We start from the raw sequence: 20,944 nt of genomic DNA on the forward strand, positions 1-20,944 counted from the left end.
AAATACCACGAAGACGCTGTACCGGAAATAGCGCCTGGTCTGCAGTGGCTTTAACCGGATGTAGAAATTTCAAGATGGAGGTGGACGGAATTGATCATGTAGGTGTATTTTTTTTCCCTGCCGCTTTGTTGCTTTTATAACTGCCATGCGAAGGAAACGTTTCTGTTTTGCTGTGGGTCTAATAGATTATTCAAAATCGGTTGTTTGAGGGAAGGATGCGGGACTTCAGTGTAAAAACGGAAACGTCACTTCATTGAAAACAGCGATTGTGCCGGTTTGCTGTCTCATTGTAGCTAACCCAGCTAGCTTCTCACGATGACTGGCAGCGAGGTGCGGACAGTTTATTCTATTCTTAGCTTTTTTGACCACACAGGGGTGCTTATTTCAGCATATTATGAGATATATATATCTGAGTTTATTATATGGGAAACACCAAGCGTTACTTTATTAATATACGTGCACGTCTGTACGTAAGCTAACTGATGTTAGTTTGCTAATGAACTGTAATTGTTGGGAGAAAGTTAGCGTCACACACTTTAACGCTTATTGTTACATAGGTTGTTTTGGGTTTTTTTTAATTCCTTGTCTAAAAGATATTTCCTGTGTTGGTGCTACTGGTTAGGCCTAATGGCTAATATAAACAGTGGTCAATTTCAACCAGTTCAGTCCACCAATTTAATCAATAAAAATTGGACAAATGTGCATTTCTATTCTTCTTCTATAATATTAGATAATGTCAAGCTCGGCGTACACTATTTACTGATAAATGTTGTGTACTTTGCATTGTCCAACATAAGATCCTCTCATCGGGCATGTATGTTGGACTTTTCGGGACCACAAAAAGCTAATGTAGATGATTTATATGCTGCTGGGTTAATCTAAAATAATGTTCGCGGGAAAATTTTACAGTTCCTCAGTGTATTTTTACAGCATAAGTCTGTAGGCTGCTATATAATTGGTATCTTAATCTTTAACTTTAAATGTAGTGGCGTAAATGCTATAGTAGGAAAAAGAGACGTAGTTTGCATCCTTCAGGAGATATCTGCCTAACTAAAACTGTATGCATAGAGGCTGCTTCATATTGAGGGTATACAGAGTACACAGTGACGTCTCTGCTCCAATTTAGCATTGCGTTTTGGCTGGAGCCTATTCCAGCTGTCATAGGGCCAGTGGCAGGGTACATCATGGACAGGTCGCCAGTCTTTTGCAGGGCTAATTCATATATACAACTATTCGTGCTCACATTCACACCGTCACCAATTAATCTTACACCACCTTGGACTGGATTCAAACCCAGAACCTTGTTAACCACCATACCACACTTGATGGACGACTTTTAAGTTGCAAATGGGAACTAAAGGACTCATTAGTGAGAATTCATTTGACCCAGTTTGCTGTGGGCTCTGTCAAAATCGTCATCACTAACACAAATTGGCAGGCAGCATAGCAATCAACTGGCCAACATACTTTCTTAGCTTAAAACAAGAATGAAACAAAATTGATGGCTTATGAACGCAGTCATTGATTGATGCATATTTAACTTCCTAAGACCCGAACTCTTCCACGGCATGCATTTTTAATTTCTCTTTGATATTTGGGCTGATTGGGACCCGATGAATGTAAAAATAAAGAATTACCAGATTTTTTTTTTTTTTTTTAACCTAATTTTTGTTTCTAAGAAAAATGAGAGCCACATATGAGGATATTCCTTTAAAATTTCAATAGAACAGTAGCAGTATAATGTCCTCGTAAGTGGATATCAGGCCCTTGTGGAGCAAAATTGAGTATTTTGGTCTAAATAACCCAAAATGTGATGTCCACATATGTGGATGCCAGGTCCTAGGAGGTTAAATATGCCATATTTAAATGTTCAAGAGCTCACTGTGAAGAAGTTGCACCATGTTGCAATGTGTTTCTTTAGCAGATGGAGATGGGGGAGAGTAAAGGTGGATCAGGTCTGCGGCAGTACTACTTATCTAAGATAGAAGAGTTGCAGGTGAGGAAATGAAAAATCATTTTTGTTTTTGTTGCTTTTTAACGCATGCTCGCCCATCATGCCTGACCTGCTTTTTTTTTTTTTTCTTCATAGTTGACTGTGAACGAGAAGAGTCAGAATCTCAGACGTCTGCAGGCACAGAGAAATGAGCTCAATGCCAAAGGTATGGTGCTTTATCTTCCTGCCACATTACTGGGAATTGTGTCATTCTGATGTACACAGTCAGACATTTCCTTTGTTCCTTTGGTCTCAGTGCGTCTCCTTCGTGAGGAGCTGCAGCTACTACAGGAACAGGGATCCTACGTGGGAGAGGTGGTGAGGGTCATGGACAAAAAGAAAGTGCTAGTTAAGGTATGCTGTGTACATTCACCTTGCAGCATCCTTCTTTTTGAATCAGTCGTGGACAGTTTAAATTTATGTCTGTTCATCATTTTCAGGTGCATCCAGAGGGAAAGTTTGTGGTGGATGTGGACAAAAACATTGACATCAATGATGTGAGTATTATAAAACCTGAGTCCATTTGTAATATTTACTGTAAAGTATTATGAAGCTAAACGAGAAAAAAAAAAATGCATTTTACTCATTAAAATAAGTACTAGGAATCAGGAAACCTAAACTGTTCTGTTATTATTTCTGTCAAATTGCCACTAGGTGACTCCAAACTGTCGTGTAGCTCTGCGTAACGACAGCTACACCTTGCACAAGATCCTTCCTAACAAGGTGGACCCTCTGGTGTCCCTCATGATGGTGGAGAAGGTGCCGGACTCCACCTATGAAATGATCGGCGGCCTGGATAAGCAGATCAAGGAAATCAAAGAAGTGATTGAGCTGCCCGTCAAACACCCTGAGCTGTTCGAGGCTTTAGGCATTGCCCAGCCCAAGGTGGGTATTTGACAAGAGAGCCGATGGTACGAATTTCAGAAGTTTCTCTTAGGGTTTTATATTTATATCTTTGACACATTTTCTCGTCTTGTTGCCTGCCCATCATTCACTTCAGTACTAAAACATGAAAAGCAAAGAGAGGGGGGGAAAAAGATAATTTGATTAAATCGGTTAACTAAAGCTACACTTGTCGCATCTGTGTAGGTGGTTCAGATTTTCCTTTGTGCTTGCAGGGTGTGCTGCTCTATGGCCCCCCAGGTACAGGGAAGACCCTCCTTGCCAGAGCTGTGGCCCATCACACTGACTGCACCTTCATCAGGGTGTCTGGATCAGAGCTGGTCCAGAAATTTATCGGAGAGGGTGCGTGCCTTTTCTTTCCTGTACACTGGGATCGAATTGATCCCCATGTTTTTAATAACTGGTTTTGGTTGATCCGCAGGTGCCCGTATGGTGCGAGAACTCTTTGTCATGGCGAGAGAGCATGCTCCGTCCATCATCTTCATGGATGAGATCGACTCCATCGGCTCATCTCGGCTGGAGGGAGGCTCAGGCGGGGACAGTGAGGTGCAGAGGACGATGCTGGAGCTGCTCAATCAGCTGGATGGCTTCGAGGCAACCAAGAACATCAAGGTACTGCAGAGGATCACTGTGTAGTCTCATATCCTTACTATGAACACTGAGGTGTAGTGTTATGTGCACAGGACAGCCTCATAATACATGCGTCACTGATGACATTTCGGCTTGCTGTATAGGTTCTTTATGCATAAATGACATTTTGTGGTACAACTGGTATTTATTTATATACCAGCATCACCTAAAGTTGCTGATGACTACAGAAGACCTTTATAATATTTTGAAACAAGTAATGCTGCATTTGTTAAATGTTCATGAGTGCCAAACATGGGAGTTAAAGTATTAAATAACCCCAATTATTCAAATATACTTAATAGTATGTCGTCCATCTCTGCAGGTCATCATGGCCACTAACCGTATTGACATCTTGGACTCAGCTCTGCTCCGGCCAGGCAGGATTGACAGGAAGATTGAGTTTCCGCCTCCCAATGAAGAGGTAGTTAATCGTTATACCCTTTAGCATGTTTACTCAAATATGCTGAGTTTTTTGTATCTAAGCACACTTAATTATGCGCCCACAGGCCCGTCTGGATATCCTGAAGATCCACTCCAGGAAGATGAATCTGACTCGCGGCATTAACCTGAGGAAGATTGCAGAGTTGATGCCCGGAGCTTCTGGTGCTGAGGTTAAGGTAAGAATTAACCTGCTAAATGGAAGCTGCGTTAAATGAGGAACTACATCATTAAATTTCCCCTACTGCATTTGTGTATTATAGGGCGTCTGCACAGAGGCAGGGATGTATGCTCTGAGAGAACGGAGAGTGCACGTCACTCAGGAGGACTTTGAGATGGCGGTGGCAAAGGTCAGTATAACCTAAAGCTAATTTTTGAATGCAGTGTTCACGTCTTGCACTATACTAACACAGTTTAATCTTATCAGGTCATGCAGAAAGACAGTGAGAAGAACATGTCCATCAAGAAGCTTTGGAAGTAAAAGGCCTTGTGTATTCTTGCACACAATGCAACCACATATGTATATTTCCCTTTTGTTTATGGTTTATAATTGTTTCATGAGTGTGATCAGTCAGTAAAATAGTTTCCCCAATAAACAGAGTTGGTCTTGTTTTATTTCTCAAGCAAATGTAGACAAATTCAACCCACTTCACTAAACTCAAACTTTTGTCAAAGCAAAATCAGTCATATGGTCTTCAGATTTCTGCTTTACAGTTAACATATTCAATATGGCACTTCACATTATAGCTGCTGTTATAATAGGGGGCTTACATAGCTGACCACACTGAGTGCAGATGTTTTTGACAATAAGTTGCTGTAGGAACTTTGTCCTGCATGCTTGTACTACATACCTTTCTCATATAAAGCCACTGCACTATCAGGATATACGGTATGTACACCAGCACTATCTGACTACTGTGGTCATTCTATGCTGACCACTCTGCAACAGGCCTGTTGGATGTTCTTTTACAGTGACTCACATACTCATTTGTGGAATGGTTACACGGCAGTAAAACACTGGATCAGTCCAAATGCTCAGCACCTTCAGAGGCACACCACAGTTCTGTCCTCTTTTTCTATTTGGAAGGTCAGCTGGCTAGCGCCTCACCCAGGACGCAGGCACCCACTGTGGCTCCATCTGTACTTTTTCCAATACAACCTGGAGTTCTGCTAAGGCACTAGCTGGATCTTCCTTTACCAACACGTAGTCGACCCAGTGGCCGTAGCATTCGTCCATTTGCTCTGCCGACTGCTTCATTTCCTGCAAGTCATCGTCCTGAGAGGAAGAGAGACAAGTGTTTAGCTGCTAATACACTCTGCTAGAGAACAGCCGAAGTTAAACTAATGACCATATGGAATTTCTCTATTCTTACTCAGTACCCTTCAGAGCTGACATGCAGATATTGTCAAAATGTGACTTTTTGAACGTGGCACGATTTTTGGTACCAGCATACCATACTATGACACAGCTCATTCACTTCACTGTATTCAAATGACCTTCACAGACACCAACATATTTGGCTGTGTGTTTGTACAACTAAGTAACTTTAACTTTTTAAGCAGTTTATATTAAACATAATACTCACACACTGAGTTTAAATGCATGCCATGTGAAGAAAAGCTTTATTTACTGAGCTTCAGCCTTTTGATATGGTTCCTTTCTCAACAAAACAAACAATGCAAGATTACCTTAACCTGAACTAAGCCTTTTTAAGCTTCATTTATATTCCACCATCAATTAATAAGCCCAGAAAGTGTACTGCACGTCTGGCAGGTTTGATGTGGGATCACTCACCGTGACCGCTACGCTGAGTGAGGAAGAGGAGCCAAACTGCTTTCCCTGACCATCACCGATGCGAGGCCTTACAAAGATGACATATGGTTTGAACTCAGCGGTGCGGAGAGTCTTCAATGCCTGAATGTGATAAGACCAATCAGCCATTTACAAACTCCCATATAAAAATCCCACAGAGCTTTTTCTATGCTGAGAAGATATACTGCACAAACAGAAGACCATATAAAGTCAAATCAATGTCTAAGTATAAAAGACTGCACAATTATCAGAGAGGATATTCTTTTTGAAGCAAACAAACAGCCTGTGAGCCACTAAAAATGTTAAAATAAACATATTTTTGATGATTTATTATTGGTTTTATGTTGGCAGACATTTGCACAAAATAAGGTGAAAAGTCAGTTTGCCTGATATCATGCATTTCTATCTCGTGTATAGGCTCCGGAAAGCTTCACAGGTCTGGACGCAGGCAACAGATCAATCCAATTTCATTTGAAAATACCATAATATGAAATGTATTCCAATATTGCACATATTACACATGTATATGGCATGATGTGGCCAATATGCAACCTGCTGTCTTTACTTCTTTTAAAGAAGAAGGCACTTTTACATTGACACAGAGGAAATTCGATTTAAATGAGAAGTGTATTTGGTTGGCAGCGCCGCCTACCATATTTTTAAAAACACTTACCTCTGGCTGCACATCCACCAGACAGACCTTGTTCTGATCCAAAACTCTGTGAATCGAGTCCAAACTGGTGCCATAGAGATTCTCTTTATACTCGCCGTACTCAATAAACCTGCAGAAACACATCATCACCACTAACAAGTTAATTAAATTAACTAAAATGCTGAAACGCTTCAATTAACCCTTTTGTGTTCTATAATTTTTTTGCACTTCATCAGAAAACATTGTTCCCAGCACTCACTTGCCATTCTGGATGTCTGCCTCAAAAGCAGCTTTACTGATGAAGTGGTACTCCACTCCTCCTCTCTCATGACTCTTCCTGGCTCGAGTGGTGTCTTCAGGGCGCCGTTGGTCAGCAGAAAGAGCAAGTTGGAAAATAAGACACAAGATACTGGATGCTTGTATGTTTCTGGATATCTCATTAAGCTCGATACTGATTACATTAAAAAGCAGTGCGTTTACTGTAAAATCAACTTGCAAAGAGATACTTGTCTCAGTCTGTACCAATCCTATTTTTTTATGTTTTGCCAGTGAGTTATTAAAAGGTGAACATCTTTCCAACTACACCAAAGTCTGCAACTCCCTGTCACAGACATCAACAAGCTCCATGTATGACTCGTTTATTTTGGCGTGTTTTAAAGTCTCTCGTACTGAATCGTCACAGTAGTTAAACTGGGGAAAACAGCAGCTATGATGGTGATGTTAAATGATTCACCGTCTCACAGTCTGCCTGTGCAGAGATTAGATGCACACACCTCCCTTGAATTAGGCAGTGGGTTGCTAGGTTGGTGCGACAGATGGGTTTGGAAGCATTGAAGGAACAGCTGTTGTGAAATGGCGTCATAACTAACAAAACTGAATTGGAATGGTATGTGGTGTGTGGATTGTTTGTTTAATAATCTGGAAACTCGTGTAATATTTTGAGGGTCACGCAAATTATGGGAGTTTCCTGAGAGAAATGTAAAGGTTGAGTGCGTTTGCAGGTACGAAGTGCCAAAGAACAAAGTGCCTTATACTCACTCGAAAGCTCTTTTACTTCACTTTTATGAATTCAGTGCAAACACTTACAGTCAATTAGAAAAGATAAACAACACTTACGAGGCACAGCCAAACCGTACCGCCGCAGATTCTCAGCAATCACCTTCTGTTTGAGCTCAGCGATCCGTGCTCCAAGTGAACCTATGACCATACAAACAGCATAGCTAGTTTATATAAGATGATCATGAACTTGGAACGTGTGTTTATAGAACTGGGCAAAAGTTCACTCACTGTGGGCATGAATAACATGGTAGTTTGGAGTTTTTAATGATTTCTTTGAACTGTTCTTTTTCCAGGATGAAATGATTGTACAGCATACATCTGTAATCTCTTAAAGAAAATCCCAAGAAGTTTGTGCACAAGTTTGAATCTTTTTGGATTTTCTCACAGGGCCAAATTTATACATTGATATACACACTAATATTTGGATTTTTAAATTTGAAAGGCTAAAGTTGATTTAAATTGGCTGGTTTTGAGCGTACTTTCAATGGGGTTAAGGTCGTGTTTTTTTCGACGGCCGGTTCACAATCATATTAGCCTGCTTTATCCATTCCAAAACATCCAGTTGTGCGCAAGTTTCAGTTGTCTAGCTGTTTATCTGACTCTAATTCGAAGGTAGTCTTCCTCCACGATTCCATACACTTTGTGTAACGTACCAACATTACAAACAAACAGCCCCAGAGCATGATGCTACCTCCACCAGTGTTCTCAGGTTTGAAAACCTCAGCATTACTTGTCCAAACATACCAACATATCATCTAACCATGAAACTCTTGTCCATAAGGCATTTGCTTTATCCATAAAGTCCATAAAGAGTTTGATGAAGTCGATTTTGGAACAGAGGCTTCGTCCTTGGTCGGCGCTCTCAGTTCATAGTGATGTAAAACTCACTTCACTGTGACGCTGCTATTCCAGCAGTTTCCACTTCATGACAGGTTTGACTACTGGTGGTTCCTGAACATCCTAAAGAATTTTGAGGATGACTTCACCGTGTCAAGTTAAAATACTATTTTAACATTGTAAACACAGATTTGAGTTTATGCACATAAAGAACAGTTAAATTAAAATCCCAAAAGTACCATGACATTCATAACCCGTGATGCCTGTATCTGAATTTCTCATCACAACTGTAGTTTCATTGCTGTTAAAATTCACTCCAATTGACGAACCTATGAGTGTTATAAGGCGAGGTCTCTCTCCAGGACGTGGAAAATATTGTGCGACTTCCTCGTAAATCAGGAACTCTGTGTGATTGGCGTCAGGAGTGTGCGCTTCACCAGGAGAACCCTGGCGATCTTTCCTGTAGCGGAAACTTCTGCGTAGGCTAGCTGTTAAAGACATGAAGGTAGCCTTAGGGTACATATGCTACTGCACTGATCCACACTTATACAAATCCAATAAATACACCAAAATCCTGCCCATGTATTGCAGATCGCTCTGCCACTTTGATATTAAGAAACAGGTTTGAGGTAGCTGAAAAATCGCATGTCAAAACAGTATCACACAAGACACACACAGTGGACAACACCATTAGATATCAGTAAGAGTACCTGAGTAAAAATCCCATGAGAAAGCATGGCCACAGAAGGCAGGGGCTGCCTTACTCTTGGGAGAAACTACAACTTATATTAGACCATTGAGTAAAGCAACTTAAGTTTTATTTTATTATTTCTTTTGAAACAGAATAAAACGATCAGAAGCCATGCATGCTGTGACTAACTTCTTAAAGCACAGGGTAATCACTGTCAGCATGACGCATGATGACGGGCCATTTGCAGCACATTGAGATGGCATGAGGCGCCACACGAACACTGAGAAGCTCGATGGCTGTAGCACACAGGGCAAAAAGCCTGCCAGTCTAATCATACCCTAACAGGCTATATTTATATTAAAATTTGTTTGTTTTTACAGAGGTAAAAAAAAAAAAAATCTAAGCTCATGGTGGCACTAAAGAAAGTTGAGTTCCTAAAGTTGTTACATCCTATCCTAAGAGGAACATGGGGATGTGCAGTAAACCCGATGGCAATCCATCAGGAAGTTGCTGAGGTGTTTCATTTAAAAACCACAAAAAATGGTTATAGTACTAGGTGACCAGGTTTCCCCATTCACGTGTTACTGCTCATCAATCATTTTCTTCTCTGGCTCCAATTTCCAAAAGTCAACACTGCCCAAGTGCAGTTTCACATGTCACTGTATTACCATCAATGCCACACTCAATGAGAAACTCACTTCAGTTATTGGCACAATATGATGGAAAAGACCACAGGAAAAAAACAAACAAAAAAACAACAACAACAAAAAAACCAAAAACTGCGTAACTACAACTACAATTACACTACAGTGATATGAGAGACTGAAACACTGAGCTTTTATGCAGTTTCTGGTTACTGTTCAGTTCTGCACAGACAAGAATATGATGTTAAGTACCACAGTACAAGTGAGAATCAGTAGAAATGTTTGGCTCAAAAAATGCTGATCCCTGCTGATAATCAAAGAAAAATTTGGTAGTTTTAGTTCATTAGGTGAACTAAAAAGGATCAATTAGAAAAGTGGAATAAACAACTTTAAGACTCCATTATTGGACCATAAAAACGATATTCTTTATGGTGAAACAAAGTTTTTAATAGGACTCAATGCAATCTGTGAAAAAACTAAATACACCCCATAACTCCGTACATCGACTCTTCTTTTTCAGCCATTCTGCTGTAGTTTTGCTGATGACTTCATTGTCCTGTTGTGTGACCAAATTTGTGCCAAGCTTTCGCTGCTGGACAGACAGCCTCACATTTGACTCTGGAATACACACGGAGGAGTTTATGGTCGACTCAATGACTGCAATGAGTTTGATACATGAACATTTTACACTACCTCTCAGCATTAGTATCCCATATTATCTCATACAAACATACCCTTTTGCCCCATGTTTAGTTTGTTGGAAACTGGTCACCCTAGTTGCCACTACAGGAATGTCTAAATGAAATCACACTACATTAAGGCAGCTGTAGAGATATTTCAGCTCTAGCGGACAGATGGGTGTGGACATGGTTTAGGGGAGGAAGGAAAAAAAAAAAAAAAAAAAAAAAAGAATGTCAAAATGGTGTGAACAAACACCCACTGAAGCACAGTCACATCCTGGAAGCCTGGCCAACCTACTGGTGAGAATTTCTTGTGTAGTGGTCACACACGTGGACTGTTTTCTGTTTGACGGTTATCTGGCCTAACCCTCAATAATCAATGAAGCAACCAAAGCAATCCAGTCTCACACAATCTGAGGAATAATATGCACACTAGAAAAGAAAAAGCTTAGCACACAGACTGAGCGAAAGATGTGATGTTGCAGTGATTAACATAAACTCACTGATTGTGCTTGCTCACCTATGTCCTTTCCATTCACAGCACTCTTATTGTCACAGTCTTCTGTTGGATGGCAATCGGGAAGAGAAGACAGGGTAAGAGGAGGGAGGAGGTGTTGGGGGTACTTTAACGTGAGAACACAGCAGGTTAGGAGAGGATTTGTGGCAATTAAAGAAACTGTAAAGGCAAAACATGGCACAGTGTGGATGGGGAGGAGGAAAGTGACCAAAATTTGTGTTTCAGATGGGTCGATGAGAATTTCATACAGAAATTCAGGCAAGAAAAACATGGAGCCAGTCCAAACTGGGGATGAGAGATGGTTGCTAAAATGAGGGGTTTTCTACGTACCTCTATCGGCCCGTTCATCTGAAGTTAGCAAAGCAAGGAATAATACACAGTATCACTGTAGAGTGTGACATAGACTATTCGGCGACCCCTAGTGTACATTCAGCTCTCTCAAATTCACAATGCAGTCTCATAACTGTCACTGTATCCATGCTTGGAGATCCTCAACCATCTTCTTTCTCTACTGGAAAGACTTTAATTTTTTTTTAAATTAAGAATAACTGGATAATCAGATTTTTAAAGGAGAGAAACCATTTTACTACTGCATCTTTTTGTAGATGCAAGAAAAGGACTTGCATCATTTCATCTTTTAAATTGGATTTAGGAAATTAAAGTGATGGATTATGCATTCCCCCCCCTCAGAGATTAAGCTTTGATCCCCTCCTTCTCTTTATAATCTCTCTTTTAGGACCTCCTTGGATAGATTAGACCCACAACAGAAGATGTGTGTTGAGATCTAAGAGTCTAAAACATTTGCGCTTGTATATAGTAAGTAATGCTTACATGTGGGAGCTTTTGGGGAAATGGGAGCAGATACGGAACCCATTTTCATCCTGTATCTCAGTCGCCTGGGAAGAAAAACAAACATTTTCAAAAATGTATTACTGATAAAAAAAAAAAAGGCAGCTTTTTAACATCTGATACACAGACTGTTGATGCAAGCTACCTCTCCTGAAACTGCACCGAAGGGATGAGGGCAGCGCGCAGGTTACAGTCGCCCACCCTCTTGGCCTGCCACCAGGTGGGGTCCTCCTGGCTAACAACCTGAAGAACGTCACCCCGTTTAAAGGGAAGTCCTGCCTCTTGGCACGGGGTTGCTTTGTCCTCAAAAGGTGTGTAATCAAATAAAGCCCGGATGTAGACCTTTAAAAAGAAGGAGGAATATTCTGTTAAAAACTTTATCATCTCTGTATTTATTTAACTTTATTCATTATATACAAAAAAAAAAAGTGTAAGATACTTTGGTGAATACACATATAGCGCTGTGCAAAAGTCCTGAGCCACTCGCCAGTGTGTCTACACATAACAGACGACTAAGCCAATAACAATTTTAAACTGTATCTTTAGACACTTTGTTACTATCAGCCTGACACAGATCCAAGATCCAGCAGAGATCTGACACAGGCTGAAGCAACAACTGGTCGCTGAAGCCTCATCAGGCTTTTATTCCAAGGAAAGAAAGCTGAAAATGGACTGGAGAAAAAAAAAAAAAATAAATAAAAAAAAAAAATCTGTGGCAACAGGTCTTATGGAGTAATGAACCCTAATTACATTTTTGATTCCAATCGTTATTAATTTGCACAAAAGAGATCAGGAGAGATACAACAGTGAGTGAGGCTCTGTCATGGTTTGGGGTATTTATTTTATTTTTTTAAATGAGGGGTGGATCATGACATTTTTTTTTTTTTTTTTTTTTTTTTCCACAGTTCTGTAATTCTGCAAGTTGCACAATCAAACATTTGCTCATACGCAACACTAAAGGGCAAGGTAAAGAAAAGTAAAGTGGATACATGTGAATAAACCTTGATGAAGGGCTGAGTGGTTGTGACCTTCCATAAGAAAAGCCTGCATACTCACGCAGCAAGCATTCCTAACCTTGCTTTCTTTCATTTTATCGTCATCTGCAACAGCTGGGATGATTTTCAGTGTGATGGAGCCTTGTGATTGGGACTAAAAAAAAAAAAACAAAACAAAAAAAAAAACAAAACACAACAACAGAGCACCACAATGATCGGCTGCCAGCTACAAGAATCATAGTATCTGAACTAGTCCGATTCCACATTTATTACCAGTATCTGACTAATTTCATCTGGCCTTTTGTGAGTTATCAGGTTTCCGTTGACCTCTCGAAGCTCATCCCCTACATGCACCAGACCTGGAAACACAAGCGCAGCACCCAGGGGGAATACAACTAAAGAAATGCCCAATACACAGATTCTTAGAATATAAACCTGAAATGTGAACAAAAGACGTTTTTGTGTTGCCACTATGTCGATAACATTACTATGGCAACATCCAGACGCAAACCTAGTTTATATTCCCCAAATATGCAATCTCGTGGCACTAATCTCATGGATTTGATTTCTGTTACAGTTCACAGGGTTACGCAATGTAATCTACTGACCTCTCTCTCAGTATATCAGTAGTGCTAAGAAAGTCCCACTGGGTAGCGTTAGCATCCACAGTAATAGAGATATTATAATACAATAGTGCTGTTCCATTACGCATTTGATTTTCCACATAAAAAAAATATCTGGCATTTAAAGTTCAGTAGAAATGTTTTGCAAACTCAGTCTCACCACTCCGGTCAGCTGCGCCTCCCCTCATGATTCGGGCCACAATTACAGCTCCTGTTGCTTCATCTCTCCGAATAGTCGCTCCCTGTTTATACAAGCACGCACATTAATAAATAAGATGTATTCATAGCAAATCTCATCCCAAAGTCACTAAACTGGCCTAATCCTCCGACTGGAGGAAAAGGCTCCCAATTTGCAGCTAGTTGTAATTGGAAAGATCAATAACTGACTGAAGCTAAATGTCAAAATGGTACGTGAATGAAGAGTCTGATACCCCATCATCAATATTGCCTACTTGTTTGTGCTTCTACTTAAAGTTCATGCAATTTAATGACATTTAAATGCTGTAATTACAGGTTTTCTAATTGCTGCATCAAGCAAAAAAAATTTGCAGCCCACTTTAGCTTCAATCACTGTTTGCTACTCTGGGTTACAGCTACATTTTTAGCTTTAAGTAAATCATGTGTTAGTTTGACACTTTAGAAAATGTGATGTACTTATTTCCTTTCCTACTGAGAGCTGGATGAAGAGATAAACACTAATGTCATGTCTGTGTACTCACAGCATGAAGGTGCAGTCAGCAGACAGTTAGCTTAGCTTAACAGTCTTAAATCTGGAAACAGCCAAGCTAACAGTTCCCCCCCATGGACCAAGTGGTCTGTGAGGCTTTGACAAAACTTCTGAAGGTTATATTTTGTGTCAACAATGAAACTCAGCCAAAGTCTAATCTACAGCTAGCTGCTTGTTGATATAAAAGTAGGATCGCATTAGCCGTAAATATTTTTTCTGTGGATTTTGTAGACACTCATTCATACTTCAGATTTATCCAAGACTGTTCATTGAAGTTCATTAAAGTAAAATTCTTGAGGACAGGATGAGGATTTCCAGTTGTACAGTGTAACATTCTTGCATTTACGTAGCACTTTGTTCTTCTTACCGACAAATCAAAGTATTAGTAAGTTATACAACTTATATAAGAGACAGCTACCCCACTACAACAACTTCCTTAAAAAATAGTCTGCTTTGATGATTTTTTTTCTGCTATACTGCAGAGCGTCATTTGCAGCACATCGCCCTCTTTTACCAACGTTTGAAAACCTCTGGACGGAGAAGGAGGCAACCAGTTTAAGAGTCAATAAATATCTGAAAATGATCCGGCTCTGTAATGTCTTCTACAGCCTCCTGTACACAGGTTCTAACTTGTGAATGAAGCAGTGGGTGCCGGCAGGTTGGGGTTGATCTTTTCCACATATGAGTATGACTGCTCCTCTTTATCGATGCCCTTCATAAAGTTGTTTCAAATTCCAATTGAACAGGTTCAAATAAAGATGTTGATTTCACCTTCATAGGAAAATCTAATATCAATCATCAGCAAATATTTGATACTCAGTAGGAATATTTCTTTGCTTTTTTGTGCGCATTTCTTATAATCTGATTTACTGAATCTGTTTCATTTCTCTTTTATTTCATTAGCAGTCGTTTTCAAAAAGCAGGTACTAGTTTAATGAAAAGCCAAACTGCACCCTTAGACACTTACCAGTGGCTCCTTGTTCTTCACCAGCCGAACGATCTTCACAGACTCTTCCTCCAGGTCATCGTCCAGATCGTCTGGGAGTGGTGGCAGCACAGGGTCAAATTTTTTTTGAGCCACTGTGTCATGAGCCGATAGCACTGCCTGAATCACAAGCCAAGATTTAGGAGCTCGATCAACAGAGATAAAAGGATCCAGAAAAGAAGGTTACAGCACGTAGGAAACATACCCGATTTCTGGGGAAAAGAAAACTGAGGGAATAAAATGAACGTTCTGATTCCACAGCTATCATCAATTCCCAGAATGCTTCCCAGACAGCCAATAACCTGAGCATAATCACTTGATCAGAGTAATTAGGCAGTCTTGTGTGTGTCTAGGGGATGGGGAAGGGGTGCAGACAGCTCTGACGGTGGTGTTACGTAATAAATGTGGAAAAATCAGGTGTGCAGGGCAAAAATACTGTGAAGCAGCATTATTAAAGAGATCAAACCTCAGAAGGAAAGAGAGCAAGGGAGAGGTATGGTCTAGCATTTAACAGCTTCTTTATGCAGGCTGAAAAAGGCTGAGTGTGTGTGTGCGTGTACACCTTGAGATGAGGAGTGCTCAAGAGGAGCAGCAGTTCTTGCTCATCATCCTCCAGTGGCCCATTCTGAAGCTCTTCTGCTAGCTGGTGATTGAAATCAGAAAATTACTGCTTTAAGTATTTCAAAGTATTCTTCTAGTCACCAGAGAAAATATATATTCACTTCTAATTGCACTTACATCCTCTGCCAAACAGGAGGCACTGTGCAGGACTGGAGTGGGGCTGTGTTTCTCATACTGCTTCAGTTTTTCATGGATCTGGATGTAAAGCAAGAAGCAACAAAACCACAAATGCAGATCATTAATTTTTAATGAAAAACAACAACAACAACAAAAAACCCCAAAAAACCAAAAAAACCCAAAAAAAAAAACCAAACCCAACATCATATATGATGTGTACCGTTTTATAACCAGCCACTATGTTAGGTAAAGTTGTTCAACTGTTTGTTAACACAAATATCCAATCAGCCAATCACATAGCAGCAGCTCAATGCAGACATGTAGACAAGGTCAAGACAACCCGCTTAGGTCCAAACTGAGCATCACATCGAGAAGGAAATGCGATTTAAGTGACTTTGAACAGGGCATGATTGTTTGTGTCAGACAGGCTGGTCTGAGTATTTCTACTGATCTACCGGGATTTTCCCACACAACCATCTCTAGGGTTTACAGGGAATAGTCAGAAAAAGAGAAAATATCCACTGAGAGGCAATTCACTGGGTGAAAATGACTTGTTGATGTCAGAGGAGAAGAATCAAACTGCTTCAAGCTGACAGGAAGGAAAAAGTAAGTCACACAACCACTCATTTAATGGTTCGGTTTTTATATAGCTCTCTTTTGACTATACTTGAGCACTCAAAGTGCTTTACACAACATGTCTGATTCACCTATTCACACACTTTCAGAGTTTTTTCTGTGCTTTGTGTCCAACATCCAATTGTAGATGGACGGTTTTGGAACAACTCGTGGTTCAGCGGTGACCCATGAGTAGATGTCATCTACACCGTAGCAATTAAACTTAATGTGCATGTACAGTAATCCAGCATGTGTGAAAAAAAATAAAAAAAATAAAATGTCTGAATCACAAATACAGTAGTCACTTCTACTCTGATGTATCCACTATACCTTCATGAGGTATCCAATGCTTTTCTCGCTGAAGACATCTTTGAGGAAGACCAGGTCTTCTTTGTGGTTGGCATCAGGGTGAAGCTGAGACGTGAGCAGAGCCAGGATCTCATGCAGCCCTTGAGTATTTAAAAAAAAGAAAAAGAAATCATGCTGTATATTTATGACTGAGTCAAAGAACAATTTCTATCTAGAAATGCATCATACATAATAACCACCTTCATCAACAAAGAGACTGTATGGATTCTCTCTTTAGCTCACCGATGTTTATAATAATATGCTTTTCCATATCACCCCCCTTTCAAATTCCAACAGTTTATCCACATTAATGTAATAATGCTTTATTCCAGCACATAATTTATTCATAACTACATAAAAAGCTTCAGACCATGAACGAGCCTGAGCACATATACCTGTGCTTGCAGATACGATGGGCATGGCTTCAATCATTCAGAGGCGGCAGGAGGCTGCGGAGAGGTTGGAGGGGGAGAGAGGAAACAGTTCTCTCAAATAATTCCCTCTTCTGTTTTGTTTTGTTCCTCACATGAGGCCGAGACAGAATCACAGAGAACAACCTGGGATGAAAACAAAGAACACAACATACGGCCATATCAGTGAGGACGCCTCAGAGCGCCATAAAGAAACCCAGGACTCATTGTGAGATTTGTCTCTGTGCACTGCAACTTCATGTACTATTTCTGCATCCAGCACCTGATATTTGGCAGTCATGTGCATGTGACTAAACGCACTGGTTCTGGATCTTTTGCTGTGTTATTATCAGAATGTCATTATTTTTAACTCACTGTAAGATTAAACAAGAGAAAAAAAAAAAACAGGTATGCTTCTTTTAAAAAAAGTCCCTGGCAACAAACGTCTGATTGATTGTGATGCTTACAGAGAGGACAGCGAACTCCACGCAGCACATAATTGGTCATTTAAAACCAATACCCAAATCTGAATACATTTTTCAAAGGGCAGTCCTGCTTTGACAGTGATGAATGGACCCATTACTGCACTCAAGTTCCAGTATAATTAATATTTGCTCTCATTACCGAGGCATAAAGCATTAATTTCATTTCAAACTGTGCGACTGCTCATTTGAAGAGAAGCAAGGTCAGATAATGATACCAGGCACTTTTGTCCAATAGGATTCTTTACCTTGTCACCATGACAACACTATAGTATCAGTGACTGATAAGCTTTTTGCAGTTAAACAGAGCCGTTTCACATTGAGTAATGAAAGTCTTTAATAATGTTGCATTCAGGTCTTTTGTATATTAGAATACTTTTGTCACAATCATTCATGTGCAATCATCATACATGGCTTCCCTTCTCACTGCCAGATACATTTTTAACCACACTCCTCATTAACTGCCAATGAACACATGTGGCTGAAGTGGTGCAAGCTTCACCTGCAAAACCAGCTATTTTTGGATAATCCTGATCAAGGTTGCAGACTAAACAGAATACGTGTTTAGATGGAGCGCTTCTACTTTATTTGCAGGGCATTCAGAAAATTGTCCTTGGGCTGAATATCCTGGCTGTCACAGGCCAAGAAAGAACACACTCTGGAGGCTGCCAATCTATCAACCAGCCGCACTCATATTCACATCTACAGCCAGTGTGGAATAATCTAACATGCATGTCTTTGGAATGGGGGATGAAGCTAAAGCACCTCAAGAGAACTCACTCAAACGCTGGCAGAACATGGATGGATTCGAACCCAGGACCCTCTAGTTGTGAGGTGATGGTGCTAACCACGCCACCTGCTGTCCTGGATAAAGTGGAAGGAAATGGATGAAGCCTTATGTTTAAATGTTTAGATTGGTCCTCATTGACTGATTTTGAAGTGCAAGTAAAGAGTTAAGACGAGTTAAGACAAGTTACGATGTCATTAATGAATCTTGTTTTAGAGAGCCCAGGAGCTTAGATTTGGCCCAATGTTCATCCTCCAACAGGACAGTTACCAACACAGCTGAGAAACTGCAAGCTATGGGCATTCAATTTGAAATAGCATTGCAGATGTGACATTCAAGTGCCAGATCTCAGTTGTAATGCATCCCTCTTTTCTCACATTTATCCAGTTCAGGATTGTGGGGTGCTAGAACCTATCCAGGCTGTCATAGTGTGAGAGGCAGGGTGCACCCTGGACAGACCAATTTATCACAGGACTCTGTAGGAGAGGATGAACTTAAGATATAGGCCCAGAGTTGTTATTTTTTATTGTTTTATTCCGAGAAAAAACTCTAACCAAGTCTGATCAAACTGGCTGTTTGTTTCCAATAAGACGCCCAAGTTAAGTTTGACAGTTACTTCACAGGCCAGGTAAATCATAATGTTCACTAGGTAATAAAAACAGATTTTTAAGATCAAAATTAATACACAGACATGTTGGCAGATGTGTTTTTTCCTCTTTCTGACACACAAAAACAGATTTCTCTAAAATTTGTTGTGTTTCATCATTTACTCTGCCCAAGCCTGCTCAGATCAGCTGGTTGTTGCCAATAAGGAGGTTGCATAGTGCCCTCTGGTGGACAAACTGTGCAATGGCACTGATGACATGACTGAAGGGTGTTTCTCTTTGCTTTTAAATTACTGGCTGTTATAAATACTGATAATGAATGACCAGAGAGTGGCCATGCAATCCCTAATGCTGCTTGCTGTGAGCACATTCTGCCTTTAGCTTGACCGTCAGGGGGATGAATCCTGCTGAGTCAGATGAGGTTACAGACTTGACAGGTAATCCTTTTGAGAGACTTAAGAAAAAAAACAAAAAAAAAAACAATAGTTCTGCGAAACAACCATTCCTTTTTTGTTTTTCCACTTTATTCATTTTTCAACACGCATCCTGACCTTTTTGTTTTTGATGTTTTCCAGGAGTTTGCGGCAGAGAGTCCTGGGGGAAGTCCAGTCATTAATTCTGACAATGAAAGCAGTTTTCATTACCACTGTCATGTTCTAGTTTTCCTTAAAAGGAAAAATAAAAAATCGATTATTTTAGAAAACCAGCCTTTGATACCCAGAAAACTCTCCCTTAATCTAAAAATCAATCTCGCCTGACTCACATCCAATCACGAACCCTCGCATTCTTGTCACAAGGGCAAAAACTGTCGATATAAACCTAATGATGGTCAACCACGACCATGCTGGTAAAACCTTTAATACAAGAAGAAAACTGTATGTCTCTTAATACTGGACTATGCCTTTTCCTCTAGAGCTGTTGGCATCTGTTATTTATTTTAATTAACAGTCCCTATATTAGTGCAGCAGGTGGAGCAGCTATTCCCACAGACCAGCTGCTACATACCTGCTCACCCTCATAACTGCTCCTGGAATTGCTGGCTATGTAGGTGGGAGGCTAAATCTCCCCTCTGAGCTTAGCTCACAGCTGTGGGAGAGACTCATAAAATACCAGGTGAGCAGAGCGCACAGTGTGTATGCAGAGTCTTCACAGTCTCATCCTACACACATTCCTTCATTACCGACAGTGCTGAGAGGCCATGCAGCCGATTGTGTTACAATCAACTCGTTCCCATCACATAAACGTATATGAGTAAACCAGCATCTCTATGGAGATGAATAAGGATGTTAGTTAAACAAAGGGCTGTCTTTTTTTAAATCTCTGCACATTTTCTTCACAGCTTGAAAGAATCTCTGCCAGCTCTCCACATGTATAAAAGACATTTCTTTGTTGTAAAATGCATATTTTCCCATCTACACTGGACTAAAATTTATTCCAGTCACCCAAAGCAGTGTTTAGAAAAATGTCAACCAAGCACGACACAAACTTTCACCTCTCCGCATCACTTTACACCACAGACTGTACAAGAGACAGAGCCCGTACTTCAAAGTCAACCTTTGGATAAGTCTAAATCTAACTCTGGGTTTTCTGTACTACAAAGGTGGTTCACTTCTTACCATGGTAAATCACCATGGTAACTCATGCACTGAACTCAACCTGCCCTGCAGCAGGTTATGTTTCAGATTAGAGATCAGAGGTGTGAAATCACTGCCTACTGACCAATCGATTCTCCAGAAACAGCGTGACCATCTTGAGAAGATTCCTGAGACCTCTGTAGGGCGAGTAGGAGGATAGGAGGGAATTTTCCAGTAGTGTCTAAAGTCTTCATGTTATCCTGATGAGCAGGATAGGACAGATTCTTGGATGCAACTTTATTCCTTAACCCCCCCCCCCCCCTCCTGTCACCAGTAAAACAAACAAACA

The 20,944-nt window shown here is 40.4% G+C and overlaps 2 protein-coding genes across 9 annotated transcripts in view; one reads left to right on the forward strand and one right to left on the reverse strand.

Annotated features, from left to right (window-relative positions):
- Positions 1 to 4,560, forward strand: psmc5 (proteasome 26S subunit, ATPase 5). Of its 4 annotated transcripts, none has more exons than XM_040038955.1 (12): positions 1 to 98; positions 1,922 to 1,996; positions 2,090 to 2,159; positions 2,250 to 2,347; positions 2,434 to 2,490; positions 2,648 to 2,878; positions 3,112 to 3,238; positions 3,318 to 3,508; positions 3,849 to 3,947; positions 4,033 to 4,143; positions 4,228 to 4,314; positions 4,392 to 4,560. In XM_040038955.1, exons 1-12 carry the CDS (start codon positions 75 to 77, stop codon positions 4,443 to 4,445), a joined length of 1,224 nt encoding a protein of 407 aa, XP_039894889.1. In that variant the 5' UTR covers positions 1 to 74; the 3' UTR covers positions 4,446 to 4,560. The 4 variants fall into 4 exon arrangements, with proteins under 4 accessions (XP_039894889.1, XP_039894890.1, XP_039894891.1 ...); XM_040038956.1 differs by having other exon boundaries at positions 53 to 98; positions 1,925 to 1,996; XM_040038957.1 differs by lacking the exon at positions 1 to 98 and adding an exon at positions 197 to 330.
- LOC120737977 (MAGUK p55 subfamily member 3-like) overlaps positions 4,561 to 20,944 on the reverse strand; it is a 26,849-nt gene continuing 10,465 nt past the window's right edge. The window contains exons 2-20 of one of the 5 annotated variants that reach the window (XM_040038949.1): positions 17,133 to 17,294; positions 16,720 to 16,838; positions 15,775 to 15,852; positions 15,599 to 15,679; positions 15,019 to 15,156; positions 13,485 to 13,566; positions 12,975 to 13,060; positions 12,781 to 12,855; positions 11,852 to 12,048; positions 11,689 to 11,753; positions 11,188 to 11,205; positions 10,861 to 10,902; positions 9,036 to 9,101; positions 8,655 to 8,813; positions 7,546 to 7,626; positions 6,689 to 6,782; positions 6,451 to 6,559; positions 5,760 to 5,879; positions 4,561 to 5,240 (exon numbers count right to left, since the gene is read on the reverse strand). In XM_040038949.1, the coding sequence (XP_039894883.1) occupies positions 5,061 to 5,240; positions 5,760 to 5,879; positions 6,451 to 6,559; positions 6,689 to 6,782; positions 7,546 to 7,626; positions 8,655 to 8,813; positions 9,036 to 9,101; positions 10,861 to 10,902; positions 11,188 to 11,205; positions 11,689 to 11,753; positions 11,852 to 12,048; positions 12,781 to 12,855; positions 12,975 to 13,060; positions 13,485 to 13,566; positions 15,019 to 15,156; positions 15,599 to 15,679; positions 15,775 to 15,852; positions 16,720 to 16,838; positions 17,133 to 17,169 (1,827 nt within the window). In that variant the 5' untranslated portion in view covers positions 17,170 to 17,294 and the 3' untranslated portion in view covers positions 4,561 to 5,060. Of the gene's footprint in view, positions 5,241 to 5,759; positions 5,880 to 6,450; positions 6,560 to 6,688; positions 6,783 to 7,545; positions 7,627 to 8,654; positions 8,814 to 9,035; positions 9,108 to 10,860; positions 10,903 to 11,187; positions 11,206 to 11,688; positions 11,754 to 11,851; positions 12,049 to 12,780; positions 12,856 to 12,974; positions 13,061 to 13,484; positions 13,567 to 15,018; positions 15,157 to 15,598; positions 15,680 to 15,774; positions 15,853 to 16,719; positions 16,839 to 17,132; positions 17,295 to 20,944 lie in introns of all 5 variants that reach the window. The other 4 variants (XM_040038948.1, XM_040038953.1, XM_040038950.1 and 1 more) reach the window with 4 other exon arrangements.

This window comes from Simochromis diagramma, unplaced genomic scaffold, assembly GCF_900408965.1.
Source record: "Simochromis diagramma unplaced genomic scaffold, fSimDia1.1 OVJJ01000402.1, whole genome shotgun sequence".
NCBI classification, from domain to species: Eukaryota; Metazoa; Chordata; class Actinopteri; order Cichliformes; family Cichlidae; genus Simochromis; species Simochromis diagramma.